This window comes from Scyliorhinus torazame, chromosome 1 (genome assembly GCF_047496885.1).
Source record: "Scyliorhinus torazame isolate Kashiwa2021f chromosome 1, sScyTor2.1, whole genome shotgun sequence".
NCBI lineage: Eukaryota > Metazoa > Chordata > Chondrichthyes > Carcharhiniformes > Scyliorhinidae > Scyliorhinus > Scyliorhinus torazame.
Window position 1 is genome coordinate 294542706 of NC_092707.1, and position 12642 is coordinate 294555347.

General features: G+C 45.4%; 1 protein-coding gene across 1 annotated transcript in view; it reads left to right on the forward strand.

The window, feature by feature from the left end:
* The window catches only part of tmem242 (transmembrane protein 242), a 51339-nt gene extending 39086 nt beyond the window's left edge, over window positions 1-12253 (forward strand). Inside the window, exons 3-4 of the mRNA XM_072507641.1 lie at window positions 3944-4081; window positions 12065-12253. Coding sequence (XP_072363742.1) covers window positions 3944-4081; window positions 12065-12178 — 252 coding nt within the window. The 3' untranslated portion in view covers window positions 12179-12253. The remainder of the gene's footprint in view (window positions 1-3943; window positions 4082-12064) is intronic.
* The last annotated feature ends 389 nt before the right edge of the window (window positions 12254-12642 follow it).

Sequence of the window (12642 nt, forward strand, 5' to 3'; positions counted from 1 at the left end):
CGAGTTATCATCCTGCCTTGTAGAGTGACCCGCTGACTGTACCGCCACAGGCTAATCACCCTGGAGTGATGTTACACAGATCTTTAGAAGGTGGAACAGGGTGGGTGGGGAAGGGGGGTGGGGTAGAGAGACTGGAAATGGGGCGGGGGGACGAGAGGGAATTGGGGGGGGGGGGGGTTGGCGGGGATTGAAGGAGGGATTGGGGGGGGGGGAGGAAATGGGGGGGTGGGGGGGGTGAGTGGAATTGGGAAGGGGTTGGCGGGGATTGAATGAGAGATTGGGGAGGAGGAAAATGGGAGGGTAGGGAAATTGTGGGGGGTGGTGAGCTGACGGACACAGCCTCGTCCGATGAGAAACTGGTGAGGATGAGCGCCTCCCTGGTCCTCCAGGTGTGTGCGTCAGACCCTTGCTGCCTGTCCTCCAACCTCCAGCTCCTCCCTGGGCTTGTCCTCCAGCCCCTCAGACAAGGCCGCGTGTTCTTCCTCCTCCAGCATGTTGCACCGCTGCTGTGCCAGGTTGTGGAGGGCACAGCAAACCACCAGAAAACGTGGGGGGGGGGGGCTGGTTTGCAGGGCACCACCAGTCCGATACACCGCTCAGTGACTGCACGGGTGGCAGCCACAACCTCAGCAGGAATCCCTTGTCCCCCACAAGTCAACCCGTCAACCTGGGATGGTCCTCGAAGACACCGAGGATCTCTGAGTGCCCCAGGATGTAGCTGTCATGCACACTCCCCAGATAGTGGGCACACATGTGCATGACACAGAGGTGGTGGGCGCATACAATCTGAATATTAAGGGAGTGAATAAAGGGCACTTCCTGATACCCCAGTGCGTGTAACACGATATGTGTGCTATCTATTGCCCCTGGACAATGGTGGAGAATCCTGCAACTCTAGCATCTTGGTGAGCCTGGACCAGCATAAGGGTGATGTAGTTTGATGCCGGGCATACAGGATATCTGTGACTTTCACGGATGCACCTGAAGACTGTGGCTTGTTAAATGTAGCTCAAGCCCTGGAATGAGCCGGTTACATAAAGGTCTACGGCTGCAGTGACCTTCACGTTCACCAGGAGTGGGTGTCCTCAGCCTCCACTGGGTGGGACATCCGCGAGAACGTAATGTCTCTTTGTTCAGACAGAGTCTCATCGAAAGACCAATGACACCTGTACACCTTGGGCCATCGCTGGCCTCCCCCTATGGGTTCCTCCTCAGCCTGACTGGCAACCAGGTCTTCAGGGTCTGCGCCTCCTGCCTGCGTTATCACTGATGCCGCCTTCCTTAGCGTCTGGCTGCCTGGGCTTCCACCAGCAACGCAATAGAAACTGCTACGGGACCAAGCACCATCCATTTTGGTATTTGTAGGGAATTGGAAAAGAAGAGAGACTAACAATCAGTTCAAGCCTCCACCATCCTTATGTGTCCCACCTTCTCTGAGTGCCATCCACCAAACCAGTTGTGCAAACACACGTTACCCCCGCACACTTACCCCTGGCCACATCAGGGGCCCTAAACACATGCTGGGAACATTAGGGAGACCGTGCTCCGGTGCATCCACACATTTACCCTTTGGCTGCGAGAAGATCCCCAGTGCTGAAGCCCTGCTCTTGGGTTACACAGTGGTTAGCACTATGGCATCACAGCGCCAAGGTCCCAGGTTCGATTCCCGGCTTGGGTCACTTTCTGCGGAGTCTGCATGTTCTCCCCGTGTCTGCATGGGTTTCCTCCGGGTGCCCCGTTTTCCTCCCACAAGTCCCAAAAGACGTGCTATTAGGTAATTTGGACATTCTGAATTCTCCCTCAGTGTACCCGAACAGGCGCCAGAATGTGGCGACTACGGGCTTTTCACAGTAACTTCATTGCAGTGTTAATGTAAGCCTACTTGTGACAATAAAAGTTTATTATTATTTAGTGTTTGATTATTGGCTACTGCCTCTATGGTGCTGACACTCCTAGCATTCAGGCACATTGTTCAGCTTCAAAGTTTGATTGATGTACTTACTAATCATCCTCTGAGACGTGGCACGTGTGCCCTCAAGAAGCCACTCCAGAGTTGAGAATATTTTGTTTATTAAATGATCAACAATAACAAAAGATTTGAAAATCAACTATGTAACATGTCATACTAACCATTAAAGAACAAGGAAACGTTGCCCTTCCATATTGGTACCAATACAAAGCTATATCAGCTCATAGTCACACAAAACCACACGGTATCACCCCTCATAGATTCCTCAACAGAAACTGACGATAAGCCTGAGAATGTGTTATGTCCAGAACTTTGTTCAAGAAATGGCCTGTCTACCAATGTGTTACCTGTCCCATGTAACAGTGCCATTCTCTGCCCAGGAGCCACAGCTGTGCAGGCCCTCCCACATGGCCCAATATCACCGGTACCAAATCCTGGCATCCACATATTCCACCGGCACTCAAGGTGTAGTTGAACACCTTGCCTTTCAGTGTGTTTCACCCGTGGTGATGTGCCAGGTACATGTAGCACTTGCCACACCAGCAACAAAAGCATCAGCAATCTGCAAAAGCATTTCTTAACAGCGTTAGCAGATGGCCCATTTTGAACAATGTGGAACACCAAGTCCCGCAGCATCTTCTTCTTCAAACTAATTGCCTTCTGGATTCATACACCCCCCCTGAGCTCGATGTTCCAGGACCCAGGTATCTTTGAAAAATTGTCATTCTTTCCGGCTGCAAAAAGGAAGGAAACAGCAATAGCAACCTCCAGGCTTCTGCAGCCACCAGCAGGAGCAAGCAGCAAACATAACCTGCAGCTGTGAAGTGCTCTCACAACTAACGAGGCCAATTCCTCATTTGCAATAGTTTTCAGCTGTGAAGCTAGAGGCTGCTCGCCGTCAAAGGGAGTTAACGTGACTTTCAGCATAGAACCAAGAGCAAGGCTCTCTCCTGGAAGTGTTTGATAGGACAGGCTACAGCTGTGGTTGCCCCTGTTACGGATCTCCACAATATATAAAGATAGCTTGAAAGCCTCACAAAGATGAAACCCCTCACCACTGCCACCACCCCCCTCTCCACCACTCTCCTCTCAGCCCAAACCAACCCCCAACCTAGAAATCTTTAGCCCCCAAAACAAGCCGAAGCCTCCTGAGGGGTACCCAAGTGGGTTTTTATGAAAATGTTGTTCGGTTTCATTTTTATTTGTTTATTCACAAAGTTTATGCCCACTTTCCTGTGTTCTTGCCTGCAGAATGCCAACTCCAGTTTTCTGTTGCTTGGTGCCGGATATGAAGACATGAACTGACTAAGATCGATTGGTGCATATGCAATGGATGAATAATTGGTTACAGGACTCTTTTGTGTCACTGTGACTGAGGCGATGGAGGGAATGGGGATGTGATAACTATTGTGTCAGTATATGATGATATGAATTATTGGGGCATCCCTAGTATCTCAGCCAGCAATGTACACTTTAGTTTGCTTTCAGGCCCATCCTCCGCTTTCTCCTCTCCTCTTCCATGGAATCCTCAACAGGTGTAGAGCGCTAAGTAGTTTGTTCCCCTGCTGTGCTTTGTTGTGCAGAACAAATTACACCTGAATTATCTTAAAATTGCCATTGGCTAGCACTGAAGTGCACCTCTAGACTTGTTCAGACAACTGAACATGTTTTCTGAGCTTGATGGCTGGCGCATCTGTTTGATATATGATTTGTGTTGTAGCATTCGTGGTATTTTATTGATGTGGTTCCTCAGAGATGTTATCAGCCAGATTTAAAGGTGGTTCCAGCTATTAAGCGGTCAGGGATATTGTACCACTGCAATGTGAAAATACCTTGGCGGTTCCCGGGTGTGGTTAAAATTCTTCCTTTGGAACAGTGACTACATGTCAAAAGTACTTAAATGTCAGTAAAGAGCTTTGGATCACCTGAGCTTGTGAACAAAACTATATAAATGCAAGTCTTTTTATATTCTAGGGAATGAATGCAACCGTTACTATTCCTGAGAGTGGGGCATCACTAGCCTTGAGGGCCCTTGGCTGGGGTTCTCTTTATGCCTGGTGTGGAGTTGGTTTGCTTAGCCTTACGATCTGGAAGGTTTTAGGAGTCCACAGTGTAAGTATCTCATTACTTTTAATTTCATGAGTCAACCAAGGTGAAGATTTACATCATAGCGCAGTCCAATGAATGTAATATGTCACGGCAATAAGTTTTCACCATAACAAATTTTTACTTAATTGTCATGACTAATTGACTTCCTCTCTTCAGGCTCCTTTGCCATGGTTTAAAATAGAAGGGCATGTAGGAAGTGGGAAGGCATGGCTAATAATTTCCATACATTTTGCTAGACTCCTGCCCAGATCCGCTTCTCAGTTGGTGGACAGGAGCAGGAATTGGGTGAATCAAAACAGGAGAAATGGGCCCTGTCAATAAGTTGAGGTGGGAAAGCTGTGATGGTGATTGGTATGAAGGGGTAGGCCCAAGACTTCCTTGAGACAGGGAAGAAAGGTTGTTCCTCCACATGGCCTACCAGGAAACCTAAAGTTTAATTTTGAAACTACCTCGCTGGCCCTGTTCTGATCCACTCTCTGACTCCTGACAAATCTAGCCCAACTGGGAAGTTGTCACTACTCTCATTCTCACATCTGCTCAAGCCTCAGATTAGTATTGCAATCTTGCCCCAATGATATTATTAGACCCAATCTGCACAGGTCAGTATCGCAGAAAGACAGGACAAACACCTCAATTTGAATTGAATAGAATGCATCAGATAGTTGATCCTATCTGGGGATATACTTCTTTGATTCATTGAAGTGATGGCAGATAAGAAACTACTGTTATGAGACTAGATTTGAAAAACAGGCGCTGAGGAGGTGAAACGATTTAATAGAGGTGTTAAGGTTTTTGTTAGATATTAAGACTATTTCCTCTGATTGATGAGTTATTTTGTAAAATGACCTAAGAGCCTTCTTCATCCAAGACCAACCTTATGATTTATGATTTGTAGCAAAAAAGACTACAAACCTAAGATTTTTTTACTTGTTACGCAATGTATTAATGGATAATTCTTCTGTACTGTATCCTTTTGAGTTTAATTGATCGCATTGGGATTTTAAAATCTGATTAAAAGACCCGTCATAACAATAAACTTCCGGTTACTCTTAATGGCACTTTATTCCTGATCCTTTCATTTCCCTAGCCCACCGCAGGATCTTTACCTTCTCCACAAACTTATGGAGCCTCACAATCATCGCCCTCGGCAGCTTCCCCGCTCTCGGCTTCTGCCTTAGGGACCTGTTTGCCTTATCCACCTCTGGGGCCTTGTCCCGCACCCTCTTCGTCACCAGCCCCGCCAGCATCCTCGAAACATATTCCGTGGCGCTTGTACCTTCCACACCCTCCGACAGGCCAATGATACATAGGTTCTGCACCTGGACCTGTTCTTCTGCTCCTCTACCTTTGCCTCAGCAACTTGCAAAGGTCTCTCAAGATTCCCACCTCTGCCTCCAATGACACCATCCGATCACTCTGATCGGACATCACCCTCTCCATCTCACCTATCTGCGATCCCTGTGCCTCGAGGCATTTCTCCACTCGCTCCATCGATCCTTCATTCACCTGATGAAGGAGCTGCGCACCGAAAGCTAGTGATTTGAAACAAGCCTGTTGGACTTTAACCTGGTCTTGTAAGACTTCTTACTATGCTCACCTCAGTCCAACGCCGGCATCTCCACATCATGACTTCCATCGATCCTCTTAGGGGTGTGACTGCTTCGACCAGTCTTGTGCATCTACTTTCTTTGCTGGTGAGCTCTTCTCTGATAAACGCCATCAACTGCTCCATCTTGGGCTTTCCCACTTGTGACAACCCTTCCCCCTCCGCCATCTTCACAATTGTTCCGCATGCGCCACAGGTCTCCTCCAGTTTCTTGGCCAGATCCTTGACTGTTTCTTGCATGGTCTGGTAACCAGTAGACATGCCACTCACAGGGGGAACTTCTCTTCCACGTCTTCTGCTACACTTTCCTGCCGAAACTACCCCGCTTTTGGGTAAAAAGAGGTCAAGCCAATCCCTTTGAGCCAGAACTGCCCTGTGAGCAACCACTCACTCCATGTCCACCACTGGAAGTCCAGGAGTGCAGGTTAATAATGAGGTGGGTTGTTACCAGAAAATAAAAGATGGAAACCGAATGTGTGAACAGCATACTGCACCAAGGAATCAGACAAGAGTAGGGAAATTTGATAATAGAAGAAACTTAAAGTCTTTGTATCTGAATGCATGAAGCATTCCGAACAAAATTAATAAGTTAACAGCGCAAAAAGAGACAAACGAGTATGATTTGGTGGTGATTACTGAGACATGGTTACAGGGAGACCAGGTCTGGGAGATGAATATCCAACGGTACTCAGTATTTTGGAAGGATAGACAGAAAGGTAAAGGAGGTGGTGTAGCTTTGCTGGTAAAGGAAGGATCAGTCTGTAGTGAGAAATAATATTGGCACTGGAAACTAAGATGTGGAAGCAGTCTGGGTAGAAATAAATAGCAAAGGAAAGAAGTCCTGAGTGGGAGTAATCTATAGATCCCCAAACGGTAGTTGCACAGTATAAGCCAGGAAATATTGGAGGCTTTTAAGAAAGGTACAACAATAATTATGGGAGATTTTAATATGCATATAGACTGGGTTAATCAAATTGGCAAGGGTAGCCTCAAGGGAGAGTTCATTGAATATGTTAGAGATTGTTTCTTGGGAAACTAACCAGGGGGCAGGCTATTCTGAATTTGGTAATGTGCAATGAGGAGGGATTAATTAATAACCTCTAGGAAAGAATAATCAGAGCATGATAAGAATTTTAAATTCAGTTTGAGGGTGAGAAACGGAAATCCTACACTAGCATTCTGGAGTCGAACAAAGGTAATTACATCAGCATGAGGACGGATTTGGCAGGAAGACTAAAAGGTAGGACAGTTGATGAGCAGCAGCAGTTGTGCAAGGAGATATTAAATTCCCCCCAACTAAACTATATTCCAGAGAGGAAGAAAGATTATAAGAGGGAAAAAATATCCATGGCTAAGCAAAGAACTTCGATACATGAAGACAAAAACTAAGGCATACCATATTGCAAAGGCCAGTAGCAGGCTGGACGATTGGGAAACTTTTAAAGATCAACAAGAGTTACTAACAAAGTAATAAAAAGAGCAAAAGAAAATTGTGAAAGAAAACTAGCGCAAATATAAAAAATGGATAGCAAAAGCCTCTATAAGTATATAAAAGGGAACCGAGTAGCTAAAGTGAATGTTGGTCGCCAGACGGATGAGACTGGGGAGTTTTTTTTTAATATTTTTATTCTCCTTCATTTTCACATTTTCTCCCAAATTTACACCCACCAACAATAAACAATAATTAGTAACGAATACAATGTCAATCCCCATATCAACAAAAACAATCTCATCCTCCCACCAAACCCCCAAACAAGCAGCCCACATGTTAATATAAACAAATAATAAAAAGGAATCTGGAAGCGCCCATAGTCACCATTAACACATACAGCCCCCCCTCCCCCTAATGTTCGATGTTATCCAATTCTTGAAAGTGCATAATGAATAACGCCCATGATTTGTAGAACCCCTCCATCCTTCCCCTCATTTCAAACTTAACCTTCTCAAGAGTTAAGAATGACAACAGGTTCCCCCGCCACGCCAGAACACAGGCTGGAGAGGTTGATCTCCATTCCAACAGGATCCGCTTTCGGGAATTAACGAGGCGAAGGCTACATCTGCGTCCGCACCCGTTTCCAACCCTGGCTGGTCAGAAACCCCGAATATGGCCTCCCGAGACCCCGGGTCCAGTTTCACATGCACCACTTTAGAGATTACCCTAAAAACCTCCTTCCAGTAATCCTCCAGCTTTGGACAGGATCAAAACATATGCTCGTGATTTACACCCCCCTCCGCAATGTTCACACACATCTTCTACCCCCTCGAAGAACCGGCTCATCCTCGCCACTGTGAGGTGTGCTCTATATACCACCTTCAGCTGTATCAGCCCCAACCTCGCGCACAAGTTGGAGGCGTTCACTCTCCGTAGCACCTCACACCAGAACCCCTCCTCCATACCCTCTCCCAACTCTTCCTCCCACTTTGCCGTGATCTCTTCCAGCGGTGTCTTCTCCTCTTCCAAAATAGCCCCGTAAACCACCGACACTACCCCCTTCTCCAGTCCCCCTGTCGTCAGCATCACCTCCAGCAATGTGGAGGCCGGCTCCACCGGGAAGCTCTGTATTTCCTTCCTGGCAAAATCTCGAACCTGCATGTATCTAAACATTTCCCCCTGCTCCAGCCCATACTTCACTCCCAGCTCCTTCAATCCTGCAAACCGACCCCCAAGAAACAAATCTTTTAGTGTCTTAATCCCCATCTCCGAAAATTTCCGTTCCACTTTCCTGGCTCAAATCTGTGGTTCCCCCGAATCGGCAATTCCCTTGACCCTGTCCCCAACCCGAAGTGTTGGCGAAACTGCCTCCAAATTCTCAATGAAGCTAATATTACCGTACTCCCTGAGTATTGAGACCGGGGAGTTAATAGTGGGAGAACCGAAATGGCAAAGATGCTAAATCAATATTTTGCTTTGGTTTTCAATGTGGAGGACATGGTACTGTAAATTCGCCATAGTTCAAGATGACCATAGGCAGCTTTCCCTTTTGAGGGGGAGAGCTGACTGGTGGTGATTTAACCTGAAGGTCACGACACCTTAGGCCAGGGGCAAGGTTGAAAAGGCGGACCTTCATGAATAACCTCAGTCAGTACGTGTACCATCCCAACAGTAACAGGTAGTGCAGAAGTAATAGAAAGGGAGGAACTTAAAACAATCATGAATAAAGGGAAAAGCTACTGAATAAACTATTGGGATTGAAGACAAACACGTCCCCAGGGCACGGTGGCCTACATCCTTGGGTGTTAAATTAAGTGGCAATGGAGCTAGTAGATCCATTGGTTATAGTATTCCCTCGATGCGGGAAAGGTTCAGTAGATTGGAAAAATGTAATGCCCTCATTCAAAAAGTACGAAACTATAGACCAGTTAGTTTAACATCTGTCATTGGGAAATTGTTGGAGTCCATTATTCAGGAAATAATAACAGGACATTTGGAAAGTCATAACTCAATCCATCAGAATCATCATGGTTTTATGAAGGGTAAATCGTGTTGACTAATTTGCTCGAGTTCTTTGAAGAACAGGCCAAGTGGATAATGGACATCCTGCAGATGTAGTATATCTGGACTTCGAGAAGGCATTTGATAAGGTGCTGCACAAAAGGTTAATGCATAAGGATTAGGGGTAATTTATTAGCTTGGATAGAGGATTGGCTAACTGACACAGGGCAGAAAGTTGGGATAAATCAGTCTTTTTCTGGTTGGGAAGGTGTAAATAGTGGGATGCCACCGGGTTCAGTCCTCACCCCCCAACTATTTATAATATATGGATGTAGGGACAGAAGGTACTATAACCAAATTTGCAGATGGCACTAAAGTAGTTGGAATAGTAAATTGCAATGAGGAAATAAGAAATTTACAAATAGATATAATTGGGATAAGCGATGGGGCCAAGATTTGGCAGATGGAGTTTAACGTGGATAAGTGTGAGGTTATCCATTTTGGTCGGAAAAATGGGAAGGCAACTTATTATTTAAATGGCGAGAAACCTCAGAGTGCTTTGGTGCAGAGAATCTGGATGTCCTCATGCCTGAATCTCAGAAAACTAGTATGCAGGTAAAACAGGTAAGGTAATAAGAATTTTGGGCTTTATAGCCAAAGGGATAGAGTATAAAAGTAGGGAAGTGTTGCTGCAATTATTCAAGGGATTGGTAAAACCGCATCTGGAGTACTGTGTACAGTTTTGGTCCGTTTATTTGAGGAGTAATGTAGTTGCAGATATTGAGCAGTTTAGGCCTGTACTCTCAGAGTTTAGGAGAATGGGAGGAGGTATATAAGATGATAAAAGTAAGAAGTCGTACAACACCAGGTTAAAGTCTAAATGGTTTGTTTCGAATCACTAGCTTTCGGAGCACTGCTCCTTCCTCAGGTGAATGGAGAGGTAGATTCCAGAAACATGTATATAGACAAAGTCAAAGATGCAAGACATTGCTTTGAATGCGAGCATTTGCAAGTAATTAAGGCTTTACAGATCCAGACAGAGGGGTAATTCCAGGTTAAAAAGGTGTGAATTGTCTCAAGCCAGGACAGTTGGTAGGATTTTGCAAGCTCAGGCCAGATGGTGGAGGGGTGAATGTAATGCGACATGAATCCAAGGTCCCGGTTGAGGCCATATTCATGTGTTCGGAACTTGGCTATAAATTTCTGTTCGGCGATTCTGCGTTGTTGCCCGTCCTGAAGGCCGCCTTGGAGAACTCTTACCCGGAGATCAGAGGCTGAATACCCTTGACTGCTGAAGTGTTCCCCAACTGGGAGGGAACATTCCTGCCTGGCGATTGTCGCGCAATGTCCGTTCATCCATTGTCGTAGCGTCTGCATGGTCTTGCCAATGTACCACGCTTCGGGACATCCTTTCCTGCAGCGTATGAGGAAGACAACATTAGTCAAGTCGCATGAGTATGTACCGCGTACCTTGTGGGTGGTGTTCTCCCATCTAATGGTGGTACCCATGTTGATCTGCCACGTCTTGCAGAGATTGCCATGACAGGGTTGTGTGGTGTCGTGGTCGCTGTTCTGAAGGCTGGGTAGTTTGCTGCAAACAATGGTTTGTTTGAGGTTGCACGGTTGTTTGAAAGCAAGTAGTGGGGGTGTGGGGATGACCTTGGCAAGATGTTTGTCATCATCGATGACGTGTTGAATCCTACCAACTGTCCTGGCTTGAAACAATTCACACCTCTTTAACCTGGGATTACCCTTCTCTCTGGATCTGTAAAGACTTAATTACCTGCAAATGCTCATATTCAAAGTATCGTCTTGCATCTTTGATTTTGTCTATATACATGTTTCTGGAATCTACCTCTTCATTCACCTGAGGAAGGAGCAGTGCTCCAAAAGCTAGTGATTTGAAACAAATCTGTTGGACTTTAACCTGGTGTTGTAAGACTTCTAACTGTGCTCACCCCAGTCCAACGCCGGCATCTCCACATCAAGATGATAAAAGGTATTGACAAAGTAGACGTAAAGTGGATGCTTCCTCTTGTGGGGCAATCTAGAATAGGATTCATAGTTTTAGGATAAGGGGCAGCAGATTTAAAACATGATCAGAAGAAATTACTTTTCTCAAAGGGTCTTGAATCAGTGGAATTCACTGCCCCAGAGTGCGGTGGATGCCGGGACATTGAGTAAATTTAAGGAGGAGATAGACAGATTTTTAATTTGTAATGGGTTGAAGAATTATGGAGAATGGGCAGGAAAATGGAGTTGCAGCCAAGAGGAGATTAGCCATCATCGTTTTGAATGGTGGAGTGCGCTCAAGGAGCTGAATTGCCCAATCCTGTTCCTAGTTCTTATGTTCACTGTCAAGTCTCCCCACCCCTTCAAAGGCATTGGATCTTCCCCACGATGCGCACACAGCATCCCCCCACCAAATATAGTGGAAACCCTCCCCAAAGGTCCTGCCATGTTGGCAGCCCCAACCCGTATCATATCATTGCTAGGCTGTACCTGGCGTCCCAAGTAGGATGCTCTCGCCTGAACCCCTCTTCTGAAGCTGTTGTACTTTGAATATCTAATGAGGGGAGATCATGTGATGGGATGACCCATCAATAAATGGATTTTTACAAATTTGAATATTAAATGAGGGTGTTACATCACCAGCAAATGACAGGGAAAATTGGGAAATGTGATCTCGCCAGCATGAATCTTGTTTGCCAACTCGCCCAGGATTTTGTGCTGTTTACGCTCGTGGCAAATGCAGGTGCAAAATCACCGCCTATCCGCAGATTTCAACAAATGACAAATTCTTCTCCTTCCCCATTTCCATAGATCCTGACTGCAAAATAATTTAATGAAGCAAAAATTACATTTATATGTTTTTGTATTCAAATGTTGTATTATTGTGATTTTCACTTTCAATAATAGAAATTTTTTCTCCCTGCCTTTTTTGCAGCTGAAAGAATTCAGAGAAAAGATGCAATCGGTATCTCCTGAAATTCCAAAAAATATGGACACAACACAGACCACTGAGCAGTTCAGTTGGGAAAACCTCTTCAAGTCGAAGTAGTATAATTCTGATTTAAAGAGTACACTTGTAAATCCACTGTTTTCCCCAAACTGAAATAAACAAATCTGTCTTTTATATATTATGGAATATTATTGTATTTATTTAAATTATATTGACTGTTTAAAAATTCTGAGTCTCACTCCACTCTCACCCCTGAGTATTGCAGCATACAGTAGTTTTTCCACTGGAATTATCCATTAACTATATTACATGATTATTTGATTCAATGCAGCTTTGAGTCACAAGGCGACCTGTGGTAATTTGAGGCCACAAAGAAGATAGTCGAAGGCATTAATTAAACTTCTTTATATATAACTAAATAAGGTAAAGTTGCCATAGTCCCAGATGAACCATAGGCTGCTCTTTTCCCCTTCGAGGGGGAGAGCTGACTGGTGGTGATGTAACCTGAGGATCACCAAACCTCAGGCGAGGGGCAAGGTTGATAAGGCGGAGCCTTCATGAAT